This window comes from Pseudophryne corroboree, chromosome 6, assembly GCF_028390025.1.
Source record: "Pseudophryne corroboree isolate aPseCor3 chromosome 6, aPseCor3.hap2, whole genome shotgun sequence".
NCBI classification, from domain to species: domain Eukaryota; kingdom Metazoa; phylum Chordata; class Amphibia; order Anura; family Myobatrachidae; genus Pseudophryne; species Pseudophryne corroboree.
In genome coordinates, this window is record NC_086449.1 from 197791096 (window position 1) to 197810296 (window position 19201).

At 46.7% G+C, this 19201-nt stretch overlaps 1 protein-coding gene across 7 annotated transcripts in view; it reads left to right on the top strand.

Moving 5' to 3' along the window:
- The window catches only part of MEGF11 (multiple EGF like domains 11), a 664806-nt gene extending 650961 nt beyond the window's left edge, over positions 1 to 13845 (top strand). For all 7 annotated transcript variants that reach the window (XM_063925579.1, XM_063925580.1, XM_063925578.1 and 4 more), the window contains one exon: positions 12855 to 13845. In XM_063925579.1, the coding sequence (XP_063781649.1) occupies positions 12855 to 13030 (176 nt within the window). In that variant the 3' untranslated portion in view covers positions 13031 to 13845. The remainder of the gene's footprint in view (positions 1 to 12854) is intronic.
- The last annotated feature ends 5356 nt before the right edge of the window (positions 13846 to 19201 follow it).

A 19201-nucleotide genomic window follows, 5' to 3' on the forward strand; every position in this document is an offset into this window, starting at 1 on the left:
CTAAACATCTCACTCTCAGACAAGGAATGGGACTCTATCTTTCTTAAAACCCATAAGAGCTCCATCTGTATCCAGGTTAGAGAAACGCAATATAAGATCCTGATGAGGTGGTACAGACACCCCACTCTCTTACACGTCATTTCCCCATCTATCTCACCTACTTGTTGGAGATGTCATGGGGACCTAGGATCTCTATTACACATATGGTGGACCTGCCCACTTATTAAAAATTACTGGGACGACGTAATTTCAACCTCCGGTGCTATTTTACATACCTCCGTCCCATCTGACCCGGCCTTTTGGTTATTAAATCATTCCACTACCCCAATTTCTACCTACAAGTCATCTTTATTACGACACCTGGGCAATGCCGCACGAGCAGTAGTCCCCACAATGTGGAAATCTATTAGCCCCCCCACAAGGTACACCTGGTTCTCCAGACTAGATTATTACATGAACATGGAAGATGTATTAATGAGCGCTGGGGACAGGCGTTCGGAATTTACTGCTATGTGGTGGCCTTGGATAGACTACAAGACATCCGAGTCGTATAAGACTTACATTTCCTCTGCGAAATAGAGTGGATGATGGGAACCGCTTTCAGACACAATTACTAGGGGGTCCTAGACAAATATGCTCTGCTCTTAACTCATTGCACATATCTTACTATCCTTTTCTCAACGTACTCGGTTCAGTCACCTCACTTCTTTGTTGCTTCTTTTTCTTTTTCCTGTTATTTACCTATGCTATATTATGTTTCTTTAATTCAAAATGTTAATATGGACTATAACTGTATTGAGCATACGATTATCAATCTGTGTACGCTCATGTTGTCATACCATTTTGCTATTGATTGTAACCCAGATGTGTTTACAACATGTTATAAGTCTGTATTGTTTCAATAAAAACAGATTAAATGTCTATCTGCTATTGATATATAGATGGCATTAGTGAGGCAAAAATTGGCCACATTCTCATGAATATTGGTTCTTCTCTTAAAACAGCTACCGACACTTTTTTTGGTGTCGAGTTTACATTAAGTTTCACAAAATTTGCTAAGAAAGAATACAGATTTCATTTCAGTCTGGTGCAGCATGTAACTATTTAAGCTACCACTAGTTTCTAGCTGGTTGCATTGATAAGACAGTATATACAGTATTTTATACGCTTAGAATAGGCTTGCTATATAACGTTACTGTGATAGAAGCAGTTGATGCTGTAATTGTTGCATGGCATGAGGAACAATGCTGTTTGTAAGATTTCACATCCTCACTTCCTGTGCATCATGCTCTGTGAGTCTGGGGAACTGTGGTGATTGCTGAGCTACATATCGCAGAATTCGGAATGAAATTCTAGTTTTCTTGTGATGCAATCAAGATAGATTATATCAGACTTTTTATGCAATCTTTTTTGTTAAAGACAAAGTTCAGTTCATGAGTAACTCATTGAGATAGAAGGCAGAGATGGGAAACATGGAGACAGTGGTAGCCTCACGGAATCTGAGAGCTCATGTGGCCAATTGCATGTGTATCATACTTGCCTACCTGACCCTCTCCATGAGGGAGAAAATGCTCTGTTCCTGGACTTTCCTGGTAATGTAAGATTGCCATCACCTGTGGTGAAACACCTTTCTTATCAATTACCTAGCTCAGGGCCGTCTTAACAGCAGTGTAGGCCCCTGGGCACAGTAATGCACGGGGCCCCATACTCATCCTTAAGCAGTAGGGGTGGGGGTGCTATCAGCGGCAGCTTTGATGTCCTGCGGGCGGTAAGAGGTGTTCTATCGTCCACTCAGCATGTAGGACCTGGAGCAGTCATTTCTGCTAATTACTCCTTTACTGCACAGATGGGGCGGGATTGAGAACATTAAACTGTAGGAGGGGACATTGGGCTGGATGAAGGGGCCCTGGTACATGACTTCCAGGGTGGTAGGGGGTGTTTAATACGTAGGGGAGGGGTGGATAGTGGAGTGGGCTTAATATTCATCATTTTCTGGTGGGAGGGCAGTTTGTTTGACTGAAGATATCTCAAGTTCCTGAAAATAGATTTCTTAACTTTGAAAGGGATAAAAACTAGAGAGTCACACCTTTCAGGAGGTACTGGGGACACCTTTTAGGAGGTACTGGGGACACCTGTCAGGAGGTACTGGGGACTTGGGGATCAGAGTTCAGGAGCCAGAGCAATCCACCAATGAAAATATAAAACTGCATATTAGGCGTGTGGAGCTGGAGCAGAGACAAGCTGTTTGAAGGCTGATATCTCTGGTTCTGGGCATAGTAGAGACAAGCTGCAAGTGTCCACCAAAAGTGGAGAGTCCCATCTTTTGGAGTATTAGCTCAGAAAACTTCTAAGCCAGACAGAACCAGAGATATCTGGCTGGGAAGAGCAATTAACAGGCTTGGATGGGGACCATTGCTTTGAAGTTGGATATCTCCGGTTCCCCGTGGCCGATTTTCAAAAATCTGGAACCCCTGGAAAGAGGGGACCCACAGCTATCAGCCTAGGGCCCTTATACTCCTGGGGCCCTTGGGCAAGTGCCCATTGAGCCCATACGAAAAGACGGCCCTGACCTAGCTCACCACAGGTGATGGCAATCATACATTACCAGGAGAGTCCAGGAACAGAGCATTTTCTCCCTCATGGAGAGGGGCAGGTAGGCAAGTATGTGCAACCTGCATTAGAGAATAACACTAAACATAAAACAAATCAAAATGAAGAAGGAGGGGTCAGGGGGGAGATTATTAATGTGACCATGAAACCAACAAAATTCAAGTTGAAAACTGATCATTATTAGGGAAGGAGGTAATCTAGAAAACCTGTAATACCCTGGTTGCAGAAGTGTGCACACACTCTCATAATGGGGCTGTGTTCTGTTAGTGGATCACACTCAGAACCATGCTCAGCAGTAATTAGCATTCACCTGCTAGCAATGAACGCTGCGGTTATTATCCCCAATTAACAGCAAGTGTACAGATAGGATTTCTTGGTTGTTTTCTACTTGGTTATTTTCTATTGGTTGTTTTCTACTTGGCTTTCAAACATCCCATTGTTGAAAGGTTCCAATAAAGACAGGGAATTTCCAAAGCATCACATGTACTGGGGTGTGGGTCGTTGGGTCGACATGGGCATTAGGTCGACATGTACTCGGTCAACAGGTGAAAAGGTCGACATGAGTTTTTTGGACTATTTTGGGTGTCATCTTAAAGTTACAGTGAACCCCAATTAGTGCACCATGTCCCCTCGCATGGCGAGCGAACTTCGGGCAAGGTGCCTTACCCCACTACCGCTGCGCTCGGCACAGGTTACCATTCCCAATTGTAGTCCACGTGGATCGTTAAGTATGAAAAAGTCCAAAAAAAAAGAAAAAAATTTGAAAAACTCATGTCGACCTTTTGACCTGTCGATCTAGTACATGTTGACCTAATGCCCAAGTTGACCTTCAGTGGTCGATCTAATGACTAATGACCGTATCCCATGTACTGTGGATCACTGTGACCACTATCCCCCAAGTGGAGACAATGGCACAAAAGGAACTTTGCCAAGCTCAGGACATCCGACAGGACAAGGAGACAACTCACCAGGGAGGCCACCAAGAGGCCCACCGTAACATTATAGGAGCTGCAGGGATTTCTGTCAGGAACTGGTTACTGCCTGCATGTGATAGCATCTCCTGTATTTTGTACGTCCGTGGCATCACTACAGGAGTGTAGGCAGGGCCGGTGCTAGGGTGTTCGGCGCCCCCCTGCAAACTATAAATTTGCGCCCTCTCATATTCCACAAAGGGTCGGCGCACGCCAAAGGGAATAGGGGTGTGGTCTCACAAGTAAGGGGCATGGCCACACAATAGTACCCCCATTTAAAATAACGCCACACAGTAGCACAATCTTATTCATCTTATACGTAATGCCCCACCCATAGTAGTAGCGTCCTTATATGTAATGGACCCCAGTAGTAGTAGCATCCTTATACATAATGCACCCACAGTAGTAGTAGTGTCCTTAAACGTAGTGCACCCCCAGTAGTAGAAGCGTCCTTATACGTAATCCCCCCCAGTAGTAGCATCGTTATACGTAATGCCACCCCTGTAGTAGTAGTGTCCTTACATGTAATGTCCCCCCCCAGCAGTAGCGTCCATAATGCGCGCGCACACAGACATACCTCACACACACACACACACACAGGGCCGGTTCTAGCCCTTGTGGCGCCCGGGCAAAAAATAGGGGCCTGGCTTCCTACGGGGGCGTGGTCAGTTACGCCCCCATTTGTGCCCCCTGTAGAGTAGCGCCGCTTACAGGAAAAAAAAATGAATACTTACTATCCCCGCTCCTGATTCCCGACCGCTGCAGAACCTCCGCCGGCGCCGCTCCTCTCCTCGGATCTATGGGAGAGACGTCATGACGTCTCTCCCATAGCACAGTATAGACACTGAGCCCTAGCGTCTGTGCCAGTCCCACAATGCTGTGCGGTGCGCGATGATGTTATCGCGCACGCACAGCAAAGGTCCTCTCCACGAAGGGAAACTAGACGGGTAGCGTCTAGTTCCCTTGACAGCGGGGGACCAGCGGGGGGCACAGTAGCAGATCTTGCATGGTGCGGCGCCCTCCGGAAGGCGTCGCCCCGGGCAAAAGTCCTGCTTGCCCGTGGCAAGATCCGCTACTCTGCACACACACAATTCACACACATATATATATATATATATACATATACATATATATATATTTCTCTAACGTCCTAGTGGATGCTGGGGACTCCGTAAGGACCATGGGGAATAGACGGGCTCCGCAGGAGACAGGGCACTTTAAGAAAGAAATTGGATACTGGTGTGCTCTGGCTCCTCCCTCTATGTCCCTCCTCCAGACCTCAGTTTGAATCTGTGCCCGGACGAGCTGGGTGCTACTTAGTGAGCTCTCCTGAGCTTGCTATAAGAAAGTATTTTGTTAGGTTTTTTTTATTTTCAGGGAGATCTGCTGGCAACAGACTCCCTGCAGCGTGGGACTGAGGGGAGAGAAGCAGCCCTACTCTCTGAAGATAGGTCCTGCTCCTTAGGCTACTGGACACCATTAGCTCCAGAGGGATCGTACACAGGATCTCACCCTTTGTCGTCCGATCCCGGAGCCGCGCCGCCGTCCCCCTTGCAGAGCCGGAAGACAGAAGCCGGGTGTATGAAGCAAGAAGACTTCAAAATCGGCGGCAGAAGACTCCAGTCTTCAAACTGAGGTAGCGCACAGCACTGCAGCTGTGCGCCATTGCTCCCACACTAAACCCACATACTCCGGTCACTGTAGGGTGCAGGGCGCAGGGGGGGCGCCCTGGGCAGCAATTAGGACCTCTTGGCAAATGTTGGGCATATATACAGTTGGGCACTGTATATATGCATGAGCCCCCGCCATAATTTTACACAGAAACGCGGGACAGAAGCCCGCCGCTGAGGGGGCGGGGCTTCTTCCTCAGCACTCACCAGCGCCATTTTCTCTCCACAGCTCCGCTGAGAGGAAGCTCCCCAGGCTCTCCCCTGCAGATTCACGGTAGAAGAGGGTAAAAAGAGAGGGGGGGCACATAAATTAGGCGCAAAAACATTATATACAGCAGCTACTGGGTTAACACTAAGTTACTGTGTGATTCCTGGGACATATAGCGCTGGGGTGTGTGCTGGCATACTCTCTCTCTGTCTCTCCAAAGGGCCTTGTGGGGGAACTGTCTTCAAAAAGAGCATCCCGTGTGTGTGGTGTGTCGGTACGCTTGTGTCGACATGTTTGACGAGGAAGGCTATGTGGAAGCAGAGCGGGAGCAAATGAATGAGGTGTCTCCGCCGACAGCGCCGACACCTGATTGGATGGCTATGTGGAAGGTTTTAAATGATAATGTTAATTCCTTGCATAAAAGGTTGGATAAAGCTGAAACCTTAGGACAGTCGGGGTCTCAGCCCATGCCTGATCCTATGTCGCAGAGGCCGTCAGGGTCTCAGAAGCGCCCACTATCCCAAATTGTTGACACAGATACCGACACGGATTCTGACTCCAGTGTCGACTATGATGATGCAAAGTTACAGCCTAAATTGGCTAAAGCTATACGTTATATGATTATAGCAATGAAGAAGGTGTTGCACATCACAGAGGAAACCCCAGTCCCTGACAAGAGGGTTCATATGTATGGGGGAAAAAGGCAGGTAGTGACCTTTCCCCCTTCACATGAGCTAAATGAGTTATGTGAAAAAGCTTGGGAATCTCCAGATAAAAAACTGCAGATTTCCAAACGGATGCTTATGGCGTATCCTTTCCCGCTAACGGACAGGCTACGCTGGGAATCCTCCCCTAGGGTGGACAAAGCTCTAACACGCTTATCCAAGAAGGTGGCCCTACCGTCACAGGATACGGCCACCCTAAAAGATGCTGCGGATAGAAAGCAAGAGGGTACCCTGAAGTCCATTTATACACATTCAGGTACCTTACTAAGGCCGGCAATTGCGTCGGCCTGGGTGTGTAGTGCTGTAGCAGCATGGACGGATACCTTGTCTGAGGATCTGGATACCTTAGACAAGGATACTATATTAATGACCCTGGGGCATATAAAATGAGAGATGCTCAGAGAGACATTAGCCTACTGGGCTCTAGAATAAATGCAATGTCGATTTCTGCCAGAAGGGTCCTGTGGACTCGGCAATGGACAGGCGATGCAGACTCAAAAAGGCACATGGAGGTTTTACCTTACAAGGGTGAGGAATTGTTTGGGGAGGGTCTCTCGGACGTGGTCTCCACAGCTACTGCTGGAAAGTCACATTTTTTGCCATATGTTCCCTCACAACCTAAGAAAGCACCGTATTACCAAATGCAGTACTTTCGTTCACAAAAAGGCAAGAAAGTCCGAGGTGCGTCCTTTCTTGCCAGAGGCAGGGGCAGAGGAAAGAAGCTGCACAGCACAGCTAGTTCCCAGGAACAGAAGTCCTCCCCGGCTTACACTAAATCCACCGCATGACGCTGGGGCTCCACAGGCGGAGCTAGGCCCGGTGGGGGCACGTCTCCGAAATTTCAGCCACAAGTGGATTCACTCCCAGGTGGATCCCTGGGCAATAGAGATTGTGTCTCAGGGATACAAGCTGGAATTCGAGGAGATGCCCCCTCACCGATACCTCAAATCGGCCCTGCCAGCTTCCCCCTTAGAGAGGGAAATAGTGTTAGCTGCAATTCACAAATTGTATCTTCAGCAGGTGGTGGTCAAGGTTCCCCTCCTTCAACAAGGAAAGGGTTATTATTCGACCATGTTTGTGGTACCGAAACCGGACGGTTCGGTCAGACCCATATTGAATTTAAAATCCCTGAACATATACCTGAAAAGGTTCAAGTTCAAGATGGAATCGCTCAGAGCGGTCATCGCAAGCCTGGAAGGTGGGGATTTTATGGTGTCTCTGGACATAAAAGATGCATACCTTCATGTCCCCATTTATCCACCTCATCAGGCGTACCTCAGATTTGTGGTACAGGATTGTCTTTACCAATTCCAGACGTTGCCGTTTGGTCTCTCCACGGCACCAAGAATATTTACCAAGGTAATTGCGGAAATGATGGTGCTCCTGCGAAAGCAGGGGGTCACAATTATCCCATACTTGGACGATCTCCTCATAAAGGCGAGGTCCAGAGAGCAGTTGCTGATCAGCGTAGCACGCTCTCGGGAAGTGTTACAACAGCACGGCTGGATTCTAAATATTCCGAAGTCGCAGTTGATTCCTACGACTCCGTCTGCCCTTCTTGGGCATGATTCTGGACACAGACCAGAAGAGGGTTTATCTCCCGATGGAGAAGGCTCAAGAGCTCATGACACTGGTCAGAGACCTATTAAAACCAAAACAGGTGTCGGTGCATCACTGCACGCGAGTCCTGGGAAAGATGGTGGCATCATACGAGGCCATTCCCTTCAGCAGGTTCCATGCGAGGACCTTTCAAGGGGATCTGTTGGACAAGTGGTCCGGATCACATCTTCAGATGCACCGGCTGATCACCCTATCCCCCAGGGCCAGGGTGTCTCTCCTGTGGTGGCTGCAGAGTGCTCACCTTCTCGAGGGCCGCAGATTTGGCATTCAGGACTGGGTCCTGGTGACTACGGATGCAAGCCTCCGAGGGTGGGGGGCAGTCACACAGGGAAGAAATTTCCAAGTTCTGTGGTCAAGTCAGGAGACTTGCCTTCACATCAATATCCTGGAACTAAGGGCCATATACAATGCCCTACGTCAAGCGGAGACCCTGCTTCGCGACCAATCAGTTCTGATTCAGTCAGACAACATCACCGCAGTGGCTCATGTAAACCGCCAAGGCGGCACAAGGAGCAGGGTGGCGATGGCGGAAGCCAACAGAATTCTTCGCTGGGCGGAGAATCACGTAAGCGCACTGTCAGCAGTGTTCATTCCGGGAGTGGACAACTGGGAAGCAGACTTCCTCAGCAGGTGGGAACTGCCACAGGTGGACATGATGGTATCCCGCTTCAACAAAAAGCTACAGAGGTATTGCGCCAGGTCAAGAGACCCTCAGGCGATAGCTGTAGACGCACTAGTGACACCATGGGTGTTCCAGTCGGTTTATGTATTTCCTCCTCTTCCTCTCATACCCAAGGTCCTGAGAATCATAAGAAAAAGAGGAGTGAGAACAATACTCATTGTTCCGGATTGGCCAAGAAGGACTTAGTATCCAGATCTGCAAGAAATGCTCACAGAGGACCCATGGCCTCTGCCTCTAAGACAGGACTTGTTGCAACAGGGGCCCTGTCTGTTCCAAGACTTACCGCGGCTGCGTTTGCCGGCATGGCTGTTGAACGCCGGATCCTAGCAGAAAAAGGCATTCCGGATGAGGTTATTCCTACGCTGATAAAGGCTAGGAAGGACGTGACGGCTAAACATTATCACCGTATATGGCGAAAATATGTTGCTTGGTGTGAGGCCAGGAATGCCCCCACGGAGGAATTCCAGCTGGGCCGTTTCCTTCACTTCCTACAGGCGGGAGTGACTTTGGGCCTAAAATTGGGTTCCATTAAGGTCCAGATTTCGGCCCTGTCTATTTTCTTTCAAAAAGAACTGGCTTCTCTGCCTGAAGTGCAGACGTTTGTAAAGGGAGTGCTGCATATTCAGCCCCCTTATGTGCCTCCAGTGGCACCTTGGGATCTTAACGTGGTGTTGAGTTTCCTGAAGTCACACTGGTTTGAACCACTTAAAACCGTGGAGTTAAAATATCTCACGTGGAAGGTGGTCATGCTATTAGCCTTGGCTTCGGCTAGGCGTGTGTCAGAATTAGCGGCTTTATCACATAAAAGCCCCTATCTGGTTTTCCATATGGACAGAGCAGAATTGAGGACCTGTCCACAATTTCTGCCTAAGGTGGTGTCATCTTTTCATTTGAACCAACCTATTGTGGTGCCTGTGGCTACTCGTGACTTGGAGGATTCCGAGTTACTAGATGTGGTCAGGGCTTTGAAGGTTTATGTAGCCAGAACGGCTAGAGTCAGGAAAACTGAGTCGCTGTTTATCCTGTATGCATCCAACAAGCTGGGTGCTCCTGCTTCAAAGCAAACTATTGCTCGCTGGATCTGTAACACGATTCAGCAGGCTCATTCTGCGACAGGATTGCCGCTGCCAAAATCAGTAAAGGCCCACTCCACAAGGAAGGTGGGCTCTTCTTGGGCGGCTGCCCGAGGGGTCTCGGCATTACAGCTTTGCCGAGCAGCTACTTGGTCAGGTTCAAACACTTTTGCAAAGTTCTACAAGTTTGATACCCTGGCTGAGGAGGACCTTGTGTTTGCTCATTCGGTGCTGCAGAGTCATCCGCACTCTCCCGCCCGTTTGGGAGCTTTGGTATAATCCCCATGGTCCTTACGGAGTCCCCAGCATCCACTAGGACGTTAGAGAAAATAAGATTTTACTTACCGGTAAATCTATTTCTCGTAGTCCGTAGTGGATGCTGGGCGCCCGTCCCAAGTGCGGACTTCTTCTGCAATACTTGTATATAGTTATTGCTTGCATAAGGGTTATGTTATGGTGCATCAGGGTTGATCTGATGCTCTGTTGTTGTTCATACTGTTAACTGGGTAAGTTTATCACAAGTTATACGGTGTGATTGGTGTGGCTAATATGAGTCTTGCCCTGGATTCCAAAATCCTTTCCTTGTACTGTCAGCTCTTCCGGGCACAGTTTCTCTAACTGAGGTCTGGAGGAGGGACATAGAGGGAGGAGCCAGAGCACACCAGAATCTAATTTCTTTCTTAAAGTGCCCTGTCTCCTGCGGAGCCCGTCTATTCCCCATGGTCCTTACGGAGTCCCCAGCATCCACTACGGACTACGAGAAATAGATTTACCGGTAAGTAAAATCTTATTATATATATATATATATATATATACATATATATATATATATATATATATACACACACCCGCCATACACACACACACACATTTCTCTCTCACCCTCCACTCACCTAAGTCTGGCTGGCCGCCACTGAAATTACTCTGCCTCTCTCTGTACAGCAGCCTGGTCCGTGTAGCTCCGCCCCTTTCTGGTCCGTTTGGCTCCGCCCCTCCTCTGATCCGTACACAGTGCTGTCACACAGGGGAGGGGAGGAGGCTTTTCATGCCAACAGCTGGCAGCAGCAGCAGGAGGGACAGGATGCAGGAGGGACATGATACAGAGCAGGGGGAGTGCCTCTCCGTCCCTGCACCTCCCTGCACTGCATCCCTTCGCTGAGCGGGTAGCGCTGGGCCTGGGTGTAGGCCATACCCAGGTGTCACACGCCAAGGAGCGACACTAAATGCTGGCTCCTCTTCAGTGACAGAAGCAGCCGGGTGCAGCACACGGCTCCTGCCACAGTGTAGGAGTCGACACTGCAGACAGATAGCATCTCCAAGCCCCCAGAGTGATGAAAACGGTTGGGCCGTGAGGACGCACCCTCTTCCCACGAAGTCATGCCCCCCTCTTCAATAAGCCACACACCCTTTTGTCAGCAAGCGTTTTCAGTATTTACATCGCACCAGGTGACCCAAGGCATAGTCACACCTCTGCTGTACGTCTAGGCCAGGCCTGGCTCTCCAGCTGTTGTGAAAAGTCCCAGCATACCCCCCCCCCCCAATCAGCTTGTAAAGCCTGCTAGAGAGCCACAGGTTGGCCTGACCTGGTCTAGGCTATGGTGTAGGGTGGTAAGACAGAAGCCAATTCTTACAAAATAAATAAATAAACCTCTGGTCTGGCTAATTTTTTTTCAATAAAATCATTATTTTTTTCCAAAGTCTCTGGGAAAATGCCTTATGCTCTGGTAAGAGCAATAGTTGAACTTTCTGGAGTTAATTCTAAAAGGTATGTTTGACACTCAAACAGTAGAACTACCTCCTGCCTTACCAATGTGGATACAGCATTTAGCTGCTTCTCTTCAGCTGGGTAAGGGGTTGTAGTCAGGATACAGAGAATGGCTCCAAGTTTATAGTATGTGACAAACCCGTTGGCCTCTGTCACGCAGATGAAGGATTTTACAGTCCACCATAATGATTCAACGCACACATCTAAATCAACCAGGGAACGGTTTTAGAAATAAAGCAAGATCAAGATCTTGAAAAGACAGACCAGACCTCGGTCCCACTGAAGACCAGTGGAATGACCTAAAGCTGTCACAGGATACCCTTCACTGTTTGTCAAACCTTTTATTGGAAGAGTGGGGTAGAACTACAGAATACAGGTGTGTGAAGTTGCTATAGACTTCTTCAGAAAGACTGCCATAATAAAAGCACAAAGTGATAGTTTAGGGGTGTGCACACTTATGTCACCAGGGTATGGTAGGTTTTGGATTTTGCTGCATTTCCCTCAATATTACATTAAAGATGCAAAAAGGTCTGGGATGATTTACTTTGCTATCACAAAAGCCTGCCGCTTCAATAACGTTCTCTAGACTTTTTATATACACTGTATTATCCATCTTTTAAGTATAGCATATTCTGCACCTTTGTATAACAGCAGAGTTATTATCATGGGCAGTTCTGAGTTCCTCTTGTGCCTGGAAATGCTCCCTTTGTCAGTACTAACTGGTGCATGGCCAAATCGTAAAAAGCTGTCTGGTAATGAAGGGACAGAACCCCCCAGTTGAGTAATTAATAACAATTTGGTTACATGCATTGATGCCTAAGCATAGGCAAAACTATTACTGCCTTGAGGAATGAATATAAAACACCCAATGACAAAGTCCTATCTGTAAATAAGCACAACAATGGGGGTAATTCCAAGTTGATCGCAGCAGGAAATTTTTAGCAGTTGGGCAAAACCATGTGCACTGCAGGGGAGGCAGATATAACATGTGCAGAGAGAGTTAGATTTGGGTGTGGTGAGTTCAATCTGAAATCTAAATTGCAGTGTAAAAATAAAGCAGCCAGTATTTACCCTGCACAGAAACACTATAACCCACCCAAATATAACTCTCTCTGCAAATGTTATATCTGCCCCCCCTGCAGTGCACATGGTTTTGCCCAACTGCTAAAAAATTTCCTGCTGCGATCAACTTGGAATTACCCCCATTATCTGCAGCTCTGTGTAATAGTAAATATAATGTATCTATGTATGTACAGTATCTTTTCTAAACAACGGGTTTCCCAGTTAATTCCATTGATGTTGATATATGATGTAAAATAACTTGTTCATGGGTTAGCCTGGTGTCTGAGTATGGGTGTGTGCTTCCTCCCTGTGAGTGTGTCATGTATCCTAGTAGGACATGCCCCTGGGGTGACACAGAGAACTACATGGAAGCAGAGGAATGATATATTCAGCAAGCTGAGCAGGAAGGACGGCTGGGTGTGTTATTATGATAAGACTGTGCTTCATGTTCTCCCTGTCTATTCGCAGAGCCGACACTCACCCTGCTCCAGGACGCCGAACACCAGATCCCCAACTACATGCAGAACCCATATGACTTGCCACGGAACAGCCACATCCCCAGCCACTACGACCTGCTCCCCGTCCGGCACAGCCCCCTGCATGGAACATACTGGGATAAGCAGATGGATAAGCAGTCTTTATAGAAGTGTGAGGACAGCGAGAACTAACACATTCTGCAATATGCCCATTCTGTGGGGGGGCTGGCACCACTGGACACATGCATGATGTCATTAGGAGAACTTTCTTACACAAATAGGATGTATCTATAGAACAAGTCGCTGTGTATGTGTGTATATATACACCAGATACCACCCATCCTTCTAAGAGTACACATGTGAAGACTAATCCAGGCGATGTCACAGGGATAGTGAGCTCTTGAAATTGCAGTTTACACACGACAGATATTATGTAAATACATGTATATAGTGCAGCTTTCTCTAAATAACTGTATATATGTCATTCCCCTGTCAGTCAGCGTGTAGAGGGAAATGCTGAATGTGTTCATGGATTGATGGTAAATACAGCATTGCTTAAATATTCATTAAGATGAGCCATATTCTAGCACTGACCCAGAGGAAGCCTGCACACGTGCTATAGCTGACTACTCCTGGGCAAGGTACGTGTCAGAAAACCCTTGTAGTATTGCCTCTGGTCCATGTGCGTTCAGTTAGACAGCTGTGTTCTAGTCAGGTGCAGTTATTACCAACATATGAGCTATATGCAGACAGGTGTAGTGCTGGGCACTTGCTCTGCTTGGAAAACACATCATTATTGTAAGACCTAACTATGAGGGAAGATAAGTGATCGAGGATCAGGGACTCATGTGAGCCACAGTGACAGCTTCTAGACAACCTCCTGCGCTAACTCACCTCTCTGACACAAAGCAGACCAAACTGACAGATTGCAGAGAGAACGGATCTACTTATTTACTGAAAATAAAAACAGGCTTTTTATTCTTCGACTTGCTCTTTTTCCTTTGGAATATCTGCAGTTCTGTCACGTCATAAGTTGAAACTGTCACTTTTCTGTATAATTCATGTGTATATGAACACACACAGTCAGTAGCCACATTATTAGGTACACCTATATAGCCACATTATTAGGTACACCTATATACCCATCTGTTCCCAGAACAGACAAATACCTGTTTCACACTGCACAAATAACCCGATATCGTCCCGGTATATTGCCAGGTCGACACAGGTCGCTGTGCGGTATGAAAGGGTCACTCCAAAAATCCTGGGTCGCCTGACCTGGTAATTCAACCCAGGTTATAAGAACGGTTATTCCTAGGGTATTACCAAGTCAGGGGCAGTGTGAATGGGTTACCTGGGTCGATGCGACCTGGTACCTGTTCACTGCATAGGGAGAGGCGTTACGGAGATTATGTAATCTCCCAGCGCCGCTCCAGCCCCCGATGCCGGCTCCAACCCCGAATGGTAACCCATCCCGGTATATTGCCAGGGTCCCATTGGGGAGGGACCCTGGGAAGGACCCGTTTCCAATTCCCAGGTGGGACCCGGCATTGCGATGTGAAAGCGGTATGAATTAGTTGTGGCAGTAAGTGGGCTGACTGCACATGCATGCTGTAAATCTCTTCTGTCACATCCAAATGGTGCTGGATTGGAGGTAGGCCCGGGTACAGTGGAGGCCATGTGAGTAAGCTGAACTCATTGGGCGGGATGCATCAAGCACGGCATTTTGCATGTGATACATACCACCACTCTTCTCAAGCATAACAGAGTTTATTAACGCCACAGCTCTCTCGGTTTAGTCTGATCTGCGCATGTCATACCCACCAACATTACCCATTCCAGGAGGGACTAAATGCTCTTTACATGGACTTCCCTCTTAATATATGATTGATGTCACCTGTGTTGAACTATTTAATTGACAAGAAAGGTATTTCCCCACAGGTGACTGCAATTATAAATTAAGAGGTAAGTCCAGGTAGAGAGCATTTGTCACTCATGGAATGGGTCATGTTTGGAGGTACGGCATGTGTCGACTGACACACTTGCCACGGAGGGTGCTGAGATTGCATCTCTCTCAGAGGAAAATGCAGAGAGTAGCCCATAGGCTTCTATTGGGCAGCACCATCTAAAGATGGCGTTACCCACCAGTCCCAAGCTCCAGAATGTATGAACTTGGTGCATATGAAAAATCATCCAAATCTCTGAAAACTGCATTTTTGGAGGTTTGACCGCACAAAGCAGCATTGATGCATCCCGCCCACTGTCATGTTGGTGGAAGAAGCTTGAGATGGCGTGTGCTTTGTGGCATTGCGTTTATGCTGCTGGAAGTAGCCATTAGAAGATGGGTAATCACTGAGGGATGCACATGGCCAGCAACAATACTCAGATGCTCAGTCATTATTAAGATGTCTAATGTGTGTGAAAACAAATTCCCCACACCATTACACCGCCACCACCCTGAATCATTGACATGAGGCAGGATTTATCCTTGGATCTACACCAAATACTGATCCTGCCATCTGCATATTGCATACATAAAGATTAATCAGACCAGGCAATGTTCCAGTCTTCAGCTGTCCAGTTGTGGTCATCCTGTGCCCACTATAGTCTCAGATTCTCAGCTGACAGAAGTGGACCCCAGTGTGGTCTTCTGCTGCTATAATCCACCCACTTCAATATTCAACATGCTTTGAGAGATGCTCTCCTGTATATGACAGTTGTAACACATGGCTACTTGAGTTATTGTCACTTCCCTGCCAACTTAAACCAGTCTGGCCGTTTTCTGTTTGACCTCTATCATTAACAAGATCTTTTACCCACAGAACTGCCGCCCACTGGATGTATTTTTAGTTTGTTCCCCATGCTTTGTAAACTCGAAAGCAGGAATTCACAACCATGGCCCTCAGGGTACAATAACAATCCAGGTTTAAGGACAGCCATACTTGAGCACAGGTGACTTAATTAGTACCTCATTTCTTTTGATATAACCATCTGTGCTCAAGCATGGATATCCCTAGACTCTGGACTGTTCAGAGTAAATTTACTAAGATTACAGTTTTATTTAAGATAGGATGTTGCCATAGCAACCAATCAGATTCTACTTCTCATTTATCTAGCACCTTCTAGAAGATAATACCTGGGATCTGATTGGTTGCTATGGGCAACATCCCATCTTAAATAGAACTCCCATGTTAGTAAATTTACCCCTTAGTATGCCTTGAGGACCAAGGATGGGAAAAGCTGCTCTAAAGATTGTTCTGCATGAAAATCTCGGAAGTACAAGTTTCTGATATTCTGAACAACAACTGAACTTCTTGGCCATGCCTGCATGCTTTTATACACTGAGTTGTTGCCACATGATTGGCTGATTAGATATTTGCATTAACAAGCAGGTGTACTTAATTTAGTGGCAACTGTTTATAGGATACATATTGCACTAGAGCAGAGCCGTCCATTTTTCATGGGATTGGCTGGAAATAGGCTACAGCCACACTATACAACAGAGGTTGGCCAAAAGACTTCTGGCACACCAAATCTGCTGCATTTCACTAGGTCAGGCATTCCCAACCGTGGTCCTCAAGGCACACTAACAGTGCAGGTTTTAATGATATCCAGGCTGCAACACAGATGGTTAAATCAAAATAACTGAGGTACTAATTAAGTCACCTGTGTTCAAGCCTGGATATCACTAAAACCTGCACTGTTAGTGTGCCTTGAGGACCACGGTTGGGAATGCCTGACCTAGTGAAATGCAGCAGATTTGGTGTGCCAGAAGTCTTTTGGCCAACCTCTGTTGTATAGTGTGGCTGTAGCCTATTTCCAGCCAATCCCATGAAAAATGGACCTTGAGGGTCGCGGTTGGGAATGCCTGGACTAGCCCCATTCTGTCACTCAGTGAATGACACTACAGCTCTTTGGAGACCAACCAGTGGCCACAGAAAATGGTATAGTCCAGAATCAGCTGAACAGCACTCACAGTTTGCCATGTTATTTTATTTTAAGTTTGTAGATCTTGAAGTGAGGTATAACATTATACATTACACCAGTGGTTCTCGACCTCGGTCCTCAATTACCCCCAACAGTTCATGTTTTCCAGGTCTCCTCACAGGATTGCAAGTGAAATAATTAGCTCCACCTGTGGGTTTTTTATAATGAGTCAGTTAGTAATGAATGCACCTGTTCAACTGCTCGGTGACCTGGAAAACATGAACTGTTGGGGGTATTCGAGGACTGAGGTTGAGAACCACTGCATTACACCACACAAGAGAAGCTCGACGCACTAATAAGAAAACTAAAAATGATTTTAAGTGTTTATATATTAAGCCAAATGTTTTGTTCTATATGTAAGTAATAAATGTGATGTAACAAATGTATAAATATAGCAGTTAGTTCCACTGAAGAACTGTGAAAAAGATACAACCAAATAAATCCAACCTATAAAACCAAAAATAAGGAGCTGCGCTAATATAATATAACTAACAACTGGCAGAGAAAATAGTGTCAAGACACGTTATGAAAGTTCAATACGTAATAGAAATTAGTTACATATAAAAAAATGTAAAGTACACAATGATCTCAACAAATAGTTATTCAGAGAAGCAATAACAATTATAATAAGGACAAAGACCCTCTGTAAATGTAACACGATGCAGATAATTGTTAGTTATTTATACGCTGGTTCAAATTATTGGCTGGAGTCCCAATAATGGCATCAATGAGCTAAATAATCAAGTCAGTTGTATATAGATAGTGTTGAACTACACACCCCAACGGATGACATGCTCTGGGACCTGTACAGTACCGGACTAGCAAATGTGGGCTGTACTGTACAGTATAGTACCAGAACTTGCACCGGCTAGCGCATGCACAGGTGGCCACGTAGCTTGTAGCACAACCGTGGCATATCCTCATCCGTAGAGTGGCCAATCCCGGGTATCGGGATTGAAAAATGGTCAATCCCGGGATACCGGGGATTGGATTATTTCCTGGGTGGCAGTCCCGCTCCGCTCCAATAATTCACCATCCGACACAGGCAGGAGGGGGGGGGGGGGGTACACTTCCTGCTGGTGACGGCTGGCTGCACAGCGTGTCCTGTGACTTCACGTCATGCTGCGCAAAAGCAGCTGGGTCGCCTGATCTTGAAATCCCTGGGATTGGAGTTTAAATCCCGGGATCCTCCCTATCCCGGGATTGGCCTCCCTACTCATGCGTGAGTTTAAGGACTACAATGCCAACAAAAATCAGGAGAGAGATGGATCCTGCAGTAAATGGCTTAGAAATACAAAGGGCTGGATTCAAATGTGCTTTCCCACCTCCCGGCCACGATCGCACCCGCCGGCGGTATTCTAATGTTACTGCCGACAGGCACGACAAAATCATTTTAGCTCACTACCCCCAAAGGTAGCGAGCTGAAATGCGTGTAAAGAGCCCTGTTTGGCCGCCCAAACGGGTCTTTTCACGATCGCGACCATCAGTTTAGTCGGTTTTAGGTGCTTTGCTAAACCCGACTGTACTGGGCGCGATAGGGGCGAAAACTGGGCATTTGAATATCGCCCCTCTATCTCCTGTCCCTCCAGATGGGAGATAGGGGGGCGCGTTAACATTTGAATCCAGCCCAAATAGTCTTGGCATCCTATTAGGCTGATGCATTTCACCCCACACACATGAGGCTTTATCTAAGATAGAGGTTCCCAAACTCTGTCCTCAGGACCCCACACAGTGCATGTTTTGCAGGTAACCCAGCAGGTGCACAGGTGTATTAATTACTCACAGACACATTTTAGAAGGTCCGCAGGTGTAGCTAATTATTTCACTTTTGATTCTGTGAGGAGACCTGGAAAACATGCACTGTGTGGGATCCTGAGGACAGAGTTTGAGAACCTGTTATCTAAGATAAAGAATAACTGGTCAGGTGAATAACAATTTGTTTAGATCATTGTGTATATTAAAAATGTATATGTAACTTGTTTATATTAAATATTGAACTTTCATAACGTGGCTTATTTTTTTCTGCAATTTCAGTTTATTTATACTAGTGCAGTTCCGTATTTCTTTTTTTAATAGATATAGAAACATACTGTACATTGGCTAGCACTTCTGAAAATGTATCCGTCACTTTAACTTCAAAATCTCTCATCTGAATCAACCTTTGGACTGCTTCCCACAGAACTGCAGAAGATTCTGCACTGATCCCATCACTGATGCCTTTATTTGTAAGAGCTGTGTAGCAATAAGCATTCATTCATAAATACAGGAGTGGATCTTCTTGTCCTGCCCTTGTGTACCTCTGCTTGCTTTATGTACCTAGATTCCAGGGAGGGAAGGTGAGTCAGTATGACA